This window comes from Populus nigra, chromosome 2 (assembly GCF_951802175.1).
Source record: "Populus nigra chromosome 2, ddPopNigr1.1, whole genome shotgun sequence".
In the NCBI taxonomy this organism is placed as follows: Eukaryota; Viridiplantae; Streptophyta; class Magnoliopsida; order Malpighiales; family Salicaceae; genus Populus; species Populus nigra.
In genome coordinates, this window is record NC_084853.1 from 42,039,112 (window position 1) to 42,055,704 (window position 16,593).

General features: G+C 32.1%; 2 protein-coding genes across 4 annotated transcripts; one reads left to right on the top strand and one right to left on the bottom strand.

The window, feature by feature from the left end:
• The first annotated feature begins 482 nt into the window (after nucleotides 1–482).
• Nucleotides 483–1,895, top strand: LOC133681414 (uncharacterized). Its single transcript, XM_062104456.1, has one exon. It carries the CDS (start codon nucleotides 760–762, stop codon nucleotides 1,696–1,698), a length of 939 nt encoding a protein of 312 aa, XP_061960440.1. The 5' UTR covers nucleotides 483–759; the 3' UTR covers nucleotides 1,699–1,895.
• Nucleotides 1,896–5,266: 3,371 nt separating this feature from the next.
• Nucleotides 5,267–7,373, bottom strand: LOC133681828 (transcription factor MYC2-like). 3 transcript variants are annotated; one of them, XR_009836566.1, is made up of 2 exons: nucleotides 5,692–7,372; nucleotides 5,267–5,588 (listed from the first exon to the last, which is right to left on the bottom strand). XR_009836566.1 is itself a non-coding variant. In XM_062104981.1 (2 exons), the coding sequence occupies exons 1-2, from the start codon at nucleotides 7,224–7,226 to the stop codon at nucleotides 5,567–5,569; spliced, it is 1,575 nt and encodes a 524-aa protein (XP_061960965.1). In that variant the 5' UTR covers nucleotides 7,227–7,373; the 3' UTR covers nucleotides 5,267–5,566. The 3 variants fall into 3 exon arrangements, 2 of the variants coding, with proteins under 2 accessions (XP_061960965.1, XP_061960966.1); XM_062104981.1 differs by having other exon boundaries at nucleotides 5,267–5,663; nucleotides 5,749–7,373; XM_062104982.1 differs by having other exon boundaries at nucleotides 5,749–7,372.
• Between the last annotated feature and the right edge of the window lie 9,220 nt (nucleotides 7,374–16,593).

Sequence of the window (16,593 nt, forward strand, 5' to 3'; positions counted from 1 at the left end):
AATCTAGGGAAAGAGAGGAAAGGAAACAGAGATGATGGCCTTCAACGAACCTGAAAGCGGGAAATAAGGAAAGCTTCACTAGTAGAAGGCAAAGCCTCGTGAAAAAGGACCTTCATCGTGACCTTGAAGCCATCTTCCTTTTCATATTTGCACTCAAAACATTACATTTTTGGGTTGAATAAACAAGAATATGTGAGAATCCATATCGGATCGGCTTTGCATAAGCTTGATAAATTGCTGACCAAGAAACCAAATATCTTTTTACCAAGAAATATATATTTCATCATTTGATGTGCCAACTGCTGCGATCCTTTCAAACTTGATTGGCGTATCACCTCAGAACTTAAAATAAAGTTTGAAGGGCTAGCTTCAAGGACATGCTTATCAAGAGGATTAATAAAAAAATAGTTTTTTATTCTTTTTTATTTATTTGAGTATTACTTCTTGAAAAGAAAATGACATTTGCAGCTCGTTGAATTCTGGATAGCTAAATCTCAAGGAGAGAGTTATTCCTTCTATGACTGGAATTGAACTACTGGCTTCTATATAAAAGGCCATGCATACTCTCAACAGATATCAAGATGGACGATGACTTTGACCCTTCAAAAACCCCAAAACTTTACTACTTCTGTTGAAGCCCATCACATTTTCCCGGACCTTTTCAACACTCCCCATCTCCATCACCATCTCCATCTGTGCACTCAAGCCGCAGCCGACTCGAACTATCTCCAGGCAAAAACTTCATTCCCTTAGAAAAACATGAATGAAGACCGATTACCATCTCCCCGCCATCACCACACCAACAATAAGAAGAAAACAAGATTCGTATTCAGATTCTTGAAATCCCCAACGTTCTACGTTACCCTTTTACTGCTATCTTACGCACTAGGTTACTTATCAGCTCCAAGCTCCTGCTCTTCACTGCGGCCTTTACCATCTCCAGAAATCTTGAAGGTCGACGGTGATAACCTCAACAACCAACTCGACAACTTCCGGGTCAAGGCTCACTGTGCCAAACCCCTTCCACCCCAACTTGTCCGCGAAACAATTCTAGACCGAGTTTACAACGCCACGTCGCCATATGACAATTTCCCTCCTGTGCACGTTAGAGGCCTCCTCAGAGATAAAAGACTCAAGGGATGGGGCTCATACGGTGAAGTTTTTGAACACCTTATCCAGAAAGTGAAGCCTAAAGTGATTATTGAAGTGGGTACTTTCTTGGGCGCTTCAGCTCTCCACATGGCCGAGTTGACTCGAAAACTCGGGCTCGACTCTCTCATTCTTTGTATTGACGATTTTCGCGGGTGGCTCGGGTTCCGTGACCTGGCTGGTTTTGTTAATATGGTAAACGGTGACGTTCTGTTGCTGTATCAGTTCATGCAGAATGTTGTTCAAAACAATGCCACAGGGTCGGTTTTGCCCATACCCTTTTCGAGCGGGTCAACATTGGAGATATTATGTGAGTGGGGCGTGTTTGGTGATTTGATTGAAATTGATGCGGGTCATGATTTTAACTCTGCCTGGGCGGATATTAATCGGGCCTACCGCATCTTAAGACCCGGTGGGGTAATTTTTGGACACGATTATTTTACTGCAGCGGACAATAGAGGCGTGAGGAGAGCAGTAAATTTGTTTGCTCGAATGAACGGGCTTAAGATCCAAACTGATGGGCAACACTGGGTGATTGACTCCGCCTGAATTCGGGTTTGCTTGTGCTTGTTCGTTAAAAGTTACCGTTGGTAATTTTGTAAACTTTTGTTAACTGTTGTCGTGACAGGGTAGATTTTGTCAATTTCATAAAAGGACACGTGTGTGATGTGACCAGAGTCAAAGATATGTATCTTTTTAATAAATTTTAGCTTTTGAAGGCCATGCTTGAAAACCTTCATCCACTACATTTAAGAGTGATTAGGTCTGTTATTAGAATGCTTCTTTTTTTAAAAAAATAAAAATAAAAAATAGCACCTCTAACACGCTATTTGAAATCCTTATAATCAAATTCAATTTCAAAAATTAAATATATTGATTTTAAATAATAATAAAAAGACATGTAACGATATTTTCAAATCCTATTTATTTTGTCAGTAATATTTCCTCAACAATTATCTTTAGTGTATATTAAAACATATGGGTTTTTTTAAGATTTTATCCTCACATAACATTTGATTGGATTTTAATTTCTTGAACCTTTTCATTTTCTTATAATTAATTTTAATATTTTTAGACTATTTTCATTGATAAACATGCGACATACAAGCTAAAATTACTAGTATTGGAAAAAATGAGATTATATATAGAAGAGAAGCGTTGTATGTGTAAAATTCTGGTTAGAGACTATGACAAACTTATAAAGGAAGACTAAAAAAAAAGCATCAAAAAAGTTTTCCACTTGATCAAACTTGAAAAACTATTTTTTTTTCACTTTTAAAGTGGAGAAAAATTTAATTGAACATTAACTCCTATGTATTATGTTGCTTGAAAAAAAAATCTCGAAACAACTAATTTTAATGTTTTAAAATCTAAATATGCTTGAGAATGAATTTTTTTTAGTAATTAGATTTATGATTAATCAAATATTTATTCAAATAACTTTACTCTTCGTAATAAAAAAAAATATCTTATCATGAATGACTCTTGATATACCTATAAAAAGTTATCTTTTGAGGACTTAAGAATCCATAGATAATAAATTTAGTAATAAAAAAATAATAAACATGTTAAAGAATTATTAAATTTTAACATCATGCTTGTTTGTTATTGTTTTGGATATAATGTAAATTGTGAACCTTGCAAGTAAATAATTCAAAGAATATTTATAGCAGATAAACTTTGTATTTTGTTTAAGTGATTGAGCTAAAAAGTTATCTTATTAGAATAACATGATAAATAATATAACAAATAATTATTGGGTTCAATATGCTCATTAAACCCATAAACATTTAACTATGTTATTGAGCTCAAATTCAACACAAAAGCCATAAAATGAAGGGCATCACACCCAAGCCTATAAAAAAACACTCGATATGGGCATATCAACTAGGCCTACAACTATAACAAGGGCCTAAACATAATCTCGGAATTCATTATGGATTTGCACAAAAAAACATACATTTTTCTAATAAATATTAAAAAAATCAATAAATCTCAGTACATCAATTACAACATTATATCTCCTAAACCTGTTAAATTGTTAACTTTGCACATCAATAGTTCAATAAATATTTATAGCTAATGAATCTTATTTTTTACTTGAGTGATAAAGCTGAAAAATTACCTTGATATAATAACATTAATTAAAGATAAATATTTTTTACACCTAAGAACAAATAATTATCGGGCTTAAGATGCTCATTGAGCCCATAAATATTTAATCACGTTATTGGGCTCAAATTGAACGCAAGAAGCCATCACACCCGAGCCCCAAAAGAGGCAGTCAATATGGGTCCATTAACTAGGCCTACAACTAGGATGAGGGTCTAAAAATGTTTTCAAAGCCCATTTGTATAAAAAAACAAATATTTTCCTAATAAATATTATAAAATATCAAATAATCTCGATACATGTTAGGTGATGGGCATCGCACCCAAGCCCCCAAAAGAGGCAGTCGATAAGGGTCTAAAAACGTTTTCAAAGTTCATTTGTATAAAAAAACAAATATTAAAAAATATCAAATAAATCTGGATACGTTAATTTGCAATCTTATATCTCCCAAATTAAAATAAAATAAAATTGTACACATAATAAACATGCACCTGGAAACTTCTGCTGCGTATTGAACATGTCACGGTCCGTGGTCGTGGTTGTTTTCAGAGTAAGGTCACTAAAATGCCTATAGTATGTGGCGGGTCCAAATCCAAAACTTCATGATTGGAAATTTGTGATTCCATTTCATTTTTTTACTGCCAACTAGCTAGTGTCGTGTCCAAATCCAAAACTTTATTTACCAACGAGCCCTTCAGTGTCAAGGTTCAAGTAGTTGCTCAGCGTGCGTTTAGTAAAAATCCTACGAGAAAGGCAACCAGCGTTGGTTATGACATAAATGGTAATGACGACGCACGTGGGAAAATCTTTTACATTTTGCATTTATTTACGGTTGTGACTTGTGATAGTTTTTTTTTTTTTTTTTTTTTTTTTGTCAAGTGGAGGCATCACTGCCACCACAAAAAGTGAACATCGCCAGAGTGGGCCTCGACTAATTAATCCCATGTGCATGATTGCTTTACTTCCTTTGTCTTCTTTCTACAACAGAAGAAACTCGTTCAAGCCTGCACTCACTCCTTTGGGACACCACTTTTTGAGGTGCTCCAAGGGGCAATCGATATGAAATTTGCATTCAATGAAACCTCTTTTTTCTTTTTTGGGTTAAAAAAATTTATTTTTTTTATTTTTTATTTTAAATTAATTTTTTAGATATTTTTAAAACATTTTAATATATTTATGTAAAAAAATATTATTTTAATGTATTTAAGAATGAAAAGTACTTTTAAAAACAACGGCTGCTATTACACTTCCAAACACTTCTACAATTGTATATTATGGCTTCATTTTAGAAACAAATTCAAAATAATATTATTAAATTTAATATTGTTTTCTTGTAACAAGCAACTTCGTGATGATATTATTATAAATAAAATTGCATTATTTATGCCTTTATTTCTCACATTTAAGATGAAGTTACCAGTACCTTCAAGTCATGGAAACCCTCACCTCATACATATCCCCTCTAAAGTTTATATTACGACACTCATAAAGCTACACTTGCACGAGTCTTAGCTCATAGACCTTAATTTGTTAAGAGTTATACTTTGTTTCGTACTGTTGATTTTTGCGGCACAACTATATTTTTTTAAAAAAAATTAATTTATTTTTTCATTCAAGATAATTATTTTAATATGTCCAATATACCTATAACAAAAATAAATTTTTAAAAATAAAAAAATTATTTTAATATATTTTCAAATAAGAATATTTTAAAAAAATTTAACACAATCTCAAAAACTTACTCTGTCCGTGCACCAGCTGTGTGTGTGTATATATATATATATATATAAAAGTTGAAAAACACATCGTCCCGTACAAATTTACTTTAATTTTTTAACCCCCTGCTTTAACATGGACCATTGCTTTACTTCGGTCGCAACAGACAACCAGCCTTTTTGTTTCTATTGGTTTTCACTTCGTTGTCATACGTACGTTGCCATCCTATATATATATATATATATATATATATATATATAGCCTTAGATTAATTGAAAAAAAGCACGTGTTACACAAATGGGTGTGGTGGGGTCTAGATTCCCAGGAACCAAACACACCCAGTTCTCTAATATTTTAAACGTGGTACACAAAAGGAGCAGCAGAAATAGATATTTCAGACCAAGTAATTTAAAACTCGCCTTTAGCCTAAGAGGAGAAGGGGGGATAAAGGTTGGAAGGATCTGAATCATGGCCTTATTCAAAGCTTCATCCATACTCCATAGGAAGTACGGTTTCCTTTCCAGTCATGTGCATGAGGTGCTATGAGCACGGGGAACAGCAATAAAACGTGAAGTTTCGGTTCATTCTCTTACAGGCTCAAGATCTCAATACTGTTGGGAAAAAAAAGAGCTGTTGCTTCATTAATTTCCATAATTACATAATTTGAAGGTAGAAATCTCTGAAAACTGGAAAAAAGAAGAAGAAAAAACAAACCGCTTATGAACATGATGTTTGTAACAGGAATCATAACAGCAACGATCATGATCTTACTGTTCTAGTCTTCCAAGAAGAGCAGATTTGAGCGCCTCTTCCGTTCTCAGTCCATCAGGAACCCTAACGACCACATCTTGGAGCATAAGCTCGTTAACACTGGACATACTTGCATGATGCACCTGAAATTCCAGGTCACGCAGTGCACTCATTAACCTAGAACCTGGATAATTCACATTATCGGATTGGACCCTAATCATTGCATCATTACCCACAAACTTGACCTCAACTTCAAGTGCAAGCCCAGCACCACCAGAATTACTGTTAGGCCTGCAGGCTGCTTGGTCCACAGAAGTGGTGGTGCTTTGATTGTCCATAGTGTCAGCCACTTCCAATTTCACTTTCTTGGACTCCCTTTGTAGCTGTGACTCCAATTTATCAACCTTGGCCTTCATCTCATTTATGTAGGATACAGCATCAGATAACAATGATGCTTTGTCCATTCTTGACACGTTTGGGACCACAGCTCGCAGCGCGTAGAACCGGTGGTTCAGCTTCTCTCTCCGCTGCCTCTCAGCCTCTACATGGTTCAATGGGGCGCCTCTGCCCAGCCCAGGCTTTCTCCCTCTTTTCTTTGGAATTCTTTTCTCTATATTCACAGCAACAAAATGAAAGTCCGAGTCTGAATGTTCCGAGTCCACGTATGATTGGCCTAGTTTATTAACGTTATCTTTCTTTGTTTCTGCTCTTTCTTGTGTTCGTTTCTCTCCATGTTCAATCGTATGATCATCTTCTTCAAGACCAGCTATTATGCCTCCATCCGCTAAAGAAATGTTCCGGTCAAGAAACTGGATTGGTTCTTGACAGGGGTTATGAGGACCTTTAGGCACCAAACACGAGTTAAGATCTGACCCAAAAAGAGACTTGGCTTGTTGAACAATACCCCAGTTTTCTCTGATAACACAAGAGGATCCCAATTCAAGAACCCCACAGGATGTAGGTATGCAAATCAGGGTCTCAATGCCATGCATTTGTGCTTCTTTGACTCTTTCACAGTTGTAGAACTGAAGTTCATGGCCACCAGTTAACCAAATCAAAGAGCCAGTGGTATAAGCCTTGCCGAGGATTCCATCTCCAGGTGAGAAAGATCGAGTAAGAGACATGACATAGAACCACTCGGTGTCGGTGGAATCAGTGCCATCCATCAAAGACATATCAAGATCATGACATTCATCGAGCAGGGAATGGATTCCCTTCATGACCCTTTTCCTCTCGGAGTTTGATGTCGACATGCGGCTGTTGTTAGTGGTGCTTAGTTTTGGGGAAGTGTCCTTGGAGCCTTGAAAATGGCCATCACCCCAGGCTAGGAAGATTTGGCCACTATCATCCTTCGATGCTTGCCAAAATATGGCATAAGACCACCGATCTGGTTGGCTTTGGACTATAAACTGAAGCCTTTGTTGGAGAGTTGGTGGGGTTTCGTGGGATAAAGAGACTAGCGAAGAAGATGAAGATGGAGAGATAATGAGCCCCTCCATGTATGGAATCTAGTTGTGTTGAGAAAGACAGTGGGAGGAAATTAATATAACGGAGCGTTTATGTAAGAAATAGGAATCCGAGATAGAAGAGCTGGTGAGAGAAAAAGGAGAGACTTTTGTGTTCAGTAGGGAAGGAGAGGACCTGCCAATGGCCCAGTAGTTAATGGATACTTATTGCTGATCAAGAATAAGCAAAAATAAAATTAAAATAAAATAAAGCCGCATATTTATTAATTTTATATCTGATATTAATAAAATTGGTGTTAAGAGCAAAATTTAATAATTATATTATCACCCTTTAAAAACATAATAAAATAAAAATATGTTATTTTATCATAAACTTTAAATTAATGTGCTAGTTTTTTTTAAAATAATTCATATTTATAAAGTAGAAGTTATACATGTGGAAGATAAATACAACAATAAACAAATAACACATAAATTTTATAAGTGAAAGGAATTATGGATGTGAGCTCCCAATTTAGTTTATTATCTATCAAAGTAATAATAATAAAGTTTACCTCTATAGAAAGTTTATAAAATTTTAAATAGGTCATAATCCTATATTAATTAGGAAACAAAACAAAAATATAAAAATATAAAGGAAAGAAATATTAAATCCAAAATATGTCATGGAATCCGAAAATAATAAGAAAAATAACAAAACTACCAAAACCAAGAGCCTCATCGAGATTTTTAATATTTAAAGATTCAATGGTCCGCGTAGCGATATAATGACTATTGTAAGAAAATCAACATCTAGAAACTCCTATAAAAATTTAAATTTAATCTAACAGTCGGATTAAAAACTATGAATTTTTTAAACCATTATTTTAACATGTTATGAACAAATTTTTTCTTGGATCTAAATCTATTTCAGTAGTTTATAAATACATTAGTTAGATCATCTCTACAATATATTTGAGATATACTTCTATTTAGATATGACATATCTATACCTAACCACTTATAATCACTCGACGTCATGGCTAAGGTTACATCAAACAAATTTCTTTCAAGAAAGAAAATGAAACTTTCTTTTTTGCTACAGAAATAGATTAGAAAGTATCCAATGCGGTAAAGATACAGGAAAAAAAAAAACGAGACAAAGGGAGACCCAGAGGTTTGGCAATGTTCTTCCTGGCTACGGTGGGGGGTGGGGGGCAGGTGATGAGTCACCACTACTCGTAGAGAGTAGAGAATGGGATAATATAAAGGGAATTAGAGGGGCAGAGATGGGAAAGCAATTGCAAGAAGGGAAGTATAATTACGATATGCAGGGAAGGTTGGTGATGGTAGGGCAAAGGGTCTCAGATTAGCTTAATTAGATATGTCAGCGTCGGACATAAAACCGGCACGTGAATGGAAAGCGAGAGGGCCAGTGACTCCTGAGCGGTGCGGGCTCGGCGCGGTGAACTTCTTCTAGCATTACAGTTCACAGGAAGGGATTTTTTTTTGTTCTTTGTAAGAGAGCACAAGAACAAATCAATAACAATCAACGGGTCCTCCTTGTACAATTCCAAGTTTTCTTTCTTTCTTTTTATGATACTAGTATTCACGGTCTGAGTTTTTTTATATTTATATTTTATATTTTATTTAATAGGTAAAAAATTTAGATATATATAACTTATTCATCGTATTTATATAGGTATTTATTATTTAAGTATTATTAATTATCTAATAAAGAATATATATGGCTGCAAATCCAAACCATATGGGCGAAGAAAAGTTTGGTGCCCTCAGGGACTGCGGTTTTCAGACTGGTACTGTTTTTCCGGTATTACTTATTCATCGTATTTATATAGGTATTTATTGCCCTAGGTTTGGGAAATTCTCCAAGTTTCCATTTTTTTTTCTTTTTGTTTGGTGATGGCTCAATTGACTCGGAGAACCCAAGGAGAGGATAGTGTAATTCTTTGTACCTGTATTTTTTTTTGTCCCTGTATATATTAATATTTTTTATATATTTTTTCTTTTTTATTACCAATTAAAAAAAACTAATAATTAAAAGATGACACTTGTCACTTTAAAATTTAAAATAAAATCCAACTATTCCACGCATGCATAGCATGTGATATTTCACTCTTTTGTTTTTCTAAATTACATTGATATTTATTTTTACCAAACTAATAATTATCTAACAATATGATGGGACTAGATTGATATCTTTCAATGTTATAAAGACTGAATCATAATTCTATTTTCAACTTCAACCTCTAGCGAGTTAAATCACTTTTAATTGGTTAAAAAATGAGTAAAAAATATATCAACGTACAAAATTTTATTTTTTCTTGTATTTTTACAAGATCTTTTAACAACATTTGTGATTTATGAATGAAATAGATTAATTTTGTCATTGTCATAAGAAAACAATCCATGGAACTTGCAATTTAATTTGCATTACAAAATCCAAAATGCTTAAAAATATAGTTTTTTAGTGATTGGATAATAAGCTTATAATCCAATGTTCTTGTTATTTGATATATTCCCTTATAGTCCAAGAAGATGATAACTTAATACATGCCATGATACTTGTAAAATAATAATTTTTTATTAGATTTTAGGATCATCAAATGCTTAAGATAATATACTTATAGATAAGAAGTGTAATACATATGTAAAAGAGCATTCAAATCTTAAAAACAAGATTGTTTGTTCTTGTTTTGGTATGAAATGAATGTTCTATAAGAAAATAGTGTTACATGTATATGTTGAGAATTGATAAAATTATGAATTTTTTACCTCGATGATTTATGGGGTATTTATACCTCACAAATCTTCTATTTTTGCTGGAATTAAGGGGTTGGGAAACAATTTCGCCCTAGTAACATTAATGAGAGATAAATATATTTTACTTGATCATTAATAAAAGATAAATATCTTTTACACAATCATTAATAAGAAATAAATATATTTTATACATGTATTAATAAAATAAAAATATAGTAGGCCATGAAAGATTTTTATACATTTAGAAATGTAAGTGGAGTACAAATTTTATTGAGTAAGTCATTATTGAGTAAGTCATTGATATTGTATGCAATATGTAAAATAATAAACAACTCTCCAAGAGGAAGTACACGGTCTCTTAGTTTTATGGATCTATGCTAATAAGCCTAGGTCAATCAAACATTACTCGAGATTAGACTCAGGTTGTAAGTCGGGATCCAAAGGCATCGAGATAGTGTGTTGATGCTAGGCTCAGGCACGTGACCCGAGCCTAAAGGGCATTAGGCGGCCATCATTAAAGTGGGCTTGGGCTAAAAAAAAGTTTGAAAAAATATTGATAAATTTGGTACATCAACCTTCCAATTGTTTTTTCCTATATGTTTTACCATCATTATTGCATCATTTTTTTTACAAACACTCCTACTATTATTATCAATCTAAAAGCAAACTCAGTAACCCGTATATTAAGGGTCTATTTGGGATTGTGGTAACGATGACGGTTCAAAGTGATTTTCGCTTAGAAATGCATTAAAATAAAATTTTTGTATTTTTTAAAAATTATTTTTGATATCAGCATATCAAAATGATCTGAGAATATAAAAAAATATTTTAAACAAAAAAAATTCAAAATTTTTGAGAACACGGTTTGCACCGCGCTCCTAAACATACCCTAAGTAACCATTATTTTGTGTGTTATGTGATGCAACTATGATTTTATATCTATGATGCAATGACGAGTGTATGGAATATTTTCCGTTGTGTTAAGATATTGCTTGTTCAAGTGTTTTATAAAAGTTTTTTCTAAAGTTATTAAAGCTTTATTATATATTTTTCAATAGTTTTGATACAAAAATATTAACAAACATAAAAAAATGCTTAAAATCAATGTATTTCTTTTTTATAAAAAAACTCTTAACAAAATTTTCAAATACATACTTAAATTTTTATTTCTTTCTATCTTTATTTTTTTATAATAAACAAATTTGAAGTACAAACTAATATTTTTTATTTTCTTAATTTCATCTTTCAATATTAGAATTTTTTTAGGAATTATGTTTTGTGTTTTTTTTCCCTTTTTGTTTGGTTAAATATTAGTCTCATGGATTTTTTTTCCTTGATTTCAACCTTCAACAGGTTAACTTGAGTTGACTCGGGTTTTTTTGGGTTGTTTTTTCTAATTGATTTTTTTATTTCATCCTTCAACATTGGGCCAGTTGGAAATTGAGTTTTGTATTTTTTTTATTTACTTTTTATGAGTTTATCTCGATTTCATGATCTAGATCGAAGGTTTAGCTGGTTGACCTAAGTTGACTCTATTTTTCTTTTTTATATATATTTTTTAAATAGGCATCATAACTTTTTTCAATTTGCTTTCCATAGAGTTATTCTAATTTTATGAACCGGGTAGTGTATTTGACAAGTTGACCCGAGTTGACTCGATTTACCTTTTGTTCTTTTTTGATTGAATGTATTTTTTTTTCAATTTCAACCTTTAACAACTCAATTTTTTTTTTAAATTTTCATCTTTCAATATTAGGATGTTTGAGAATTGTGATTTTTCAAGGTTTTTTTATGTGGAGTTATCCCATTCTTATAGATTTTGTTTTTTCAGTTTCAACTTTCAATATTGGATCTGTTGGAAATGGAGTTTCATATTTTTTTTATGAAGTTATCTCAATCTTATTATCCAGATCATAAATTTAACATGTTAGCTCAAATTAACTTGAATTGTTGTTTTTTTTTTTAATGATTTTTTTTATTTCATCCTTCAACATTGGGTTGGTTGGAGATTGAGCTTCGAAGTTTTTTTTATTTGCTTTTTATGAGATTATCTTGATCTTAAGACTGATTACGGGTTTGGTAGGTTAAACAAAATAGTTTTCTCTTGTTTGAATTTAATAACAGTTTCATGAACTGAGTTGTAGACTGACATGTTAAACTTTGTTGATTTAACTTATGACAGTCTCAATATGTGAAAAACATATCGTCAAATATGTAACCATATCAATATTTAAAAAAACATCATCTAATATATACATAAAATTTTGAGTTTATAATTAAAAAAACTATTAGAAAACACACTAATAATGCTTGAATAATTCTTTTTTTATGTTAAAAAACTTTGATCCAAATACAACTACACGCAACGAATGTTAATTATCAACTAGTAGTGCTTTATATGGTTTAAAAACAATGATGAAAGACTCTTTGACGGTTGCTAAAGGAGTGAAGGGAAGCCCTATCAGTAAGTCGGTCCACATAATTGTTGTTGTTGAAGTAATTTGGAAGGGAGATAATTAAAGAAATAAAAATAATAATTTGGCTTAGAAATGCAGTAGAATGATTTTGTAAATGTTTATTTGTTTTGTATAAAAATAATATCTTCAAAGTACAACTAAGGCTGTATAAACTAGAATAAGAAGAAAGACAAGAGAAAATATGGTCTAGTACATGTTAATTATGTATAATAATAGGTCTTATTTATAGAATTGAATCAATGTAATGGAATCATATGACTATTAAGAAAAAATAAACATCTTAAACTAGAATAAGAAGTAGGACAAAATAAACCTGAAACAATAAAATACAATAGAAACATATATGATTGTTAAGGAAAAAAGGTATGTTTTTTATATTAATTGAATATTTGTTATTCAATTTAATTTCAATAATCATCCATTAATAAATTAACTAATTACAATTTTTTTTTAATAAATTCTTTAAAAGAATCAATTGCCAAGAGTCATCATATTGATATCATTAATATTCATATAAAAGAGACTTGGGGTGGCCAAAAATAATATAATAAGATATAATATTTGTTTTAATTTATTGTACATAAGTTGTAAAAAAAAAACTTGCATGATTTAGTTTTATTCAAATAACTTATTATAAACATATAATGACCTTTGTATAAAGTAAAAGGTTTGGAGCAATACCAAATTGAGTCACAGTAATGAAGTAAATTTCTTCTTTATGATGTATCAATCACTTTAATGATGTTGGTCTTTATACCTATCAAATATAAACATATAAAGTCTATAAGAAATATTAGCTAAAGCGAAACATTATTTATGTTTGATAAATTTTGAAATAAAGTAAAAAATAATAAAGAATGATTCTTACATATTTATTTTAATTGTGCTCATCGTTCTTTCATAGAATAGAAATCATTTATTATCATATCAATTGTGAATCTTTCAGCAATTTCTTTTTCTATGTAGGCAATCAAATAATTTGCAAAAAAATCAATCTCCATCCGATTACAAAGTCTTGTTTTAACAATCTTCATCAATGAAAAAGCTCGTTCAGTAGTTGCTCGCTCAGTAGTGGATAAATTGTTGATTTTTCTGTTTCAACCAATCGTTGACATAAATCAGCAATCGATGACATGCTCTTTAACTTTGGATGATTGGGTACATCAAACTCATAATGCTGCAACTGAAGTCTCAAATGAATTTTTTCTTGGTCAAAAAAATCTTGAGGATAGAACTTGTCAACAAGTAAGCATATATCTTCAACATTGAATAATTTATAGTTATTTCTAGGATCTAAAGCTATACTCAACTTAAGAAGCTCAATCGCCTGCTTATTGAATCTATTATTTAGCTCTTACAATTGTTGATCAATGATAGCTTTAAATATATCAACTCGATAATGATGTTCAACTATTACTGATTTTTATTTACGGCGAGATCATCCCACATTAGAAAAACAAGCATCCATATCAGGAGCTTCAATGTCTTAATGCTTACAAAATGTTGTCACTTCTTCTAAAAGACTTTTCCAACCATCATCTCTTAACTTCTGAATTAAAGTCTTTGTGATAGTCACCAAATACATAACATTTAAAATGTCTTGAGATTTTTGTTGCAGGGCTTAGCAAAGCATATCAGTAATTCCCATAACATCTTTCATTATATGTAAGATGAATGCAAAATCAAATGACATTAACAACTTAAATGAAAAAGCTGTATGACCACGTTGAGAATAAGTATATCCATCTAAAGCAATGTTTTCAAGAACCAAACAAGTTGCCCCATACATTTTTATCAAACTGCAAATTAATTTAAAGTGCAAACTCCATCTGCTATCTCCAGGTTGTTGCAAACCACCTACTTGATTAACTCCTTTACTCGTTTCAATCTTACCAATATCAACTAAATGTTCAATTATAGCTGCTTGGAAAGCCCGTAATTCATCATTACGCTTACAAGAAGCACTAACAATGTTAATAATAAAAATCAAATTCTAAAAGAAAGTGTGAACATCAGATATTTCCCTAGCTGCAACAATAAGAGTCAATTGTAATTGATGAGCTAAGCAATGTACATAATATGCATAAGGGCAATCATTAATGAATAAAGCTTGCAAACCATTTCACGCATATTACTGGCACCATCATACCCTTAACCCCTAATATTTTGAATATCAAGATTGTGATGAGATAAAACAAAGGAAATCTCTTCTTAAGAGTTGCAGCAGTTGTATCTTTGACATGAACTATATCCAAAAATCATTCTCGTATAAATTCACTTCTATCAACAAACCTAATAACAAGGGCCATTTGCTCTCTTCTAGATTTATCTCGAGCTTCATCAACAATTAAACAAAATCTTGCATCACCAATCTCATGACGAATTGAAGACTGAACATTTCTAACAAAGACATGCAAAATTTCTTTTTGAATTTGATGTGAGGTGTATTTAACATTTTGTGAAGCATTACCTAAAACAAGAGCACCTACTTGTTCATTGTATAATGCTAATAGTTCCATCATTTCAAGAAAATTACCTCGGTTTTTTTATTCTGGACGTTCATCATGCCCTTTAAAAGCACATGCTTGAAATGTGAGCCAACGAACAATATCTATTTAAGCTTTAATACGCAATCAATTATTCTGAATTTCTTAAGTAGTTTGCCTCTTAACTACCTTCTCAATATGACATGACTGGTTTTTCAAATTTTCCAAGCACCTGATAGCAAATCTATGAGCTGAATTTGGACCTTTTCCTATATGAGTCAAAAAAGCACATCGTTCCCCATCATTAACTTTCTTCCAACAATTAAATCATTTAACAGTAAATATGTCTGATCCTGGCTTTCCGGATGGTTTACTTGGAAATAAATAGCAAGGGAAACAAAATGCAGTATTTTTCTCTGAATATTCAAGCCACGGATAACTTTTGAACCAATGAGACTGAAATCGACGAGAATGTTTTTTATCAGTCAGCAGATATTCAAGCATCAAAGGTTGATATGGCTCCAAATTAATGTATGCCCTTTGAATTTCATCTTGTTGATTAACAGGGTATTTCTAAATTTAAGGACGATTGCTTGAAGTTTAAACTTTGCCTTGAAACAATATTTGCAGGATATTTTTTAAATGTGTTTCTACTAAAAATACTTAAAAAAAAATTGTATTTTTCAGTTAAAAAGTAATTTAAAAAGTACCTTGAAAAGTATATTGTAACTAAAAACACACCGCGGAAGACCCGGGTATTTAGGGTTGGGGCAAAAACCAATAAAAAATCGGGCTGATACGGAATTTACAGCGTAATCCATTTATGAGAATAAAAGCCCAATTATTTAGAGCTTAAAGAAAACCCGTGTAGTGGCCTTTGATTGGTTGAATCCAACCTCCTCGGGCTTTTAATGCGAGGTTACTGTGGCAGGCTGGTAACCATTTTTCCATTACACATTTTAAAAATTGGATTTTTCTATTTTTGTGTGAAAAATTGTCATTTTCACCCGAATTTATGTTATGTATTTGCAATCAATGGTTTTAAATTAATTACGTAATACAAATACCAATCTTAAAATACCAATTATAGTATTTAATTTATAAGATTTCTAGGTATTGGATTCCTTCATATTCTGCACGCAACGAAGCCGTGACCATTACAGAACATCCATAATGACCTGCTTTGCCCTGTCCACGAATGGCACCAAAGCTGTGATTTTAAAAAATAAATCATTTCTTTCTGGATTTCTATGGGATCGTCTAGAACTAGCTGATCATAAGATCTTGTCATGGTCTAGAATTAGTTGATCGGGTCTGGTTAACTAAACATAGGAGAATGTAATTCCCATTTCGAAATCAGTCAAGATCGTTTCAGAATTCTGTGCCATTCTGAAATTTCTGTGTGATATATGAAACGCATTTAACGAAAATGTCCTTTTTTATAGCTATAGCGTTGTAGAAAATGCCTGCTGCGACTACATGACCGGGCTCAAGCGCATGGAAGACCGAGGTTCTTTCCTAATCATATCTTAAGACAGTCAGGTTTCGCCCAGATGAGGTGGTTTTGATTACACGATATCGATCAACTTCCATGGAAAATGACGTTGCAAATCCAATGCCAGGTAACTCATAACTGGGAGGTTTTCAGGATGTGAATTTTCCGACCTGCTTTTC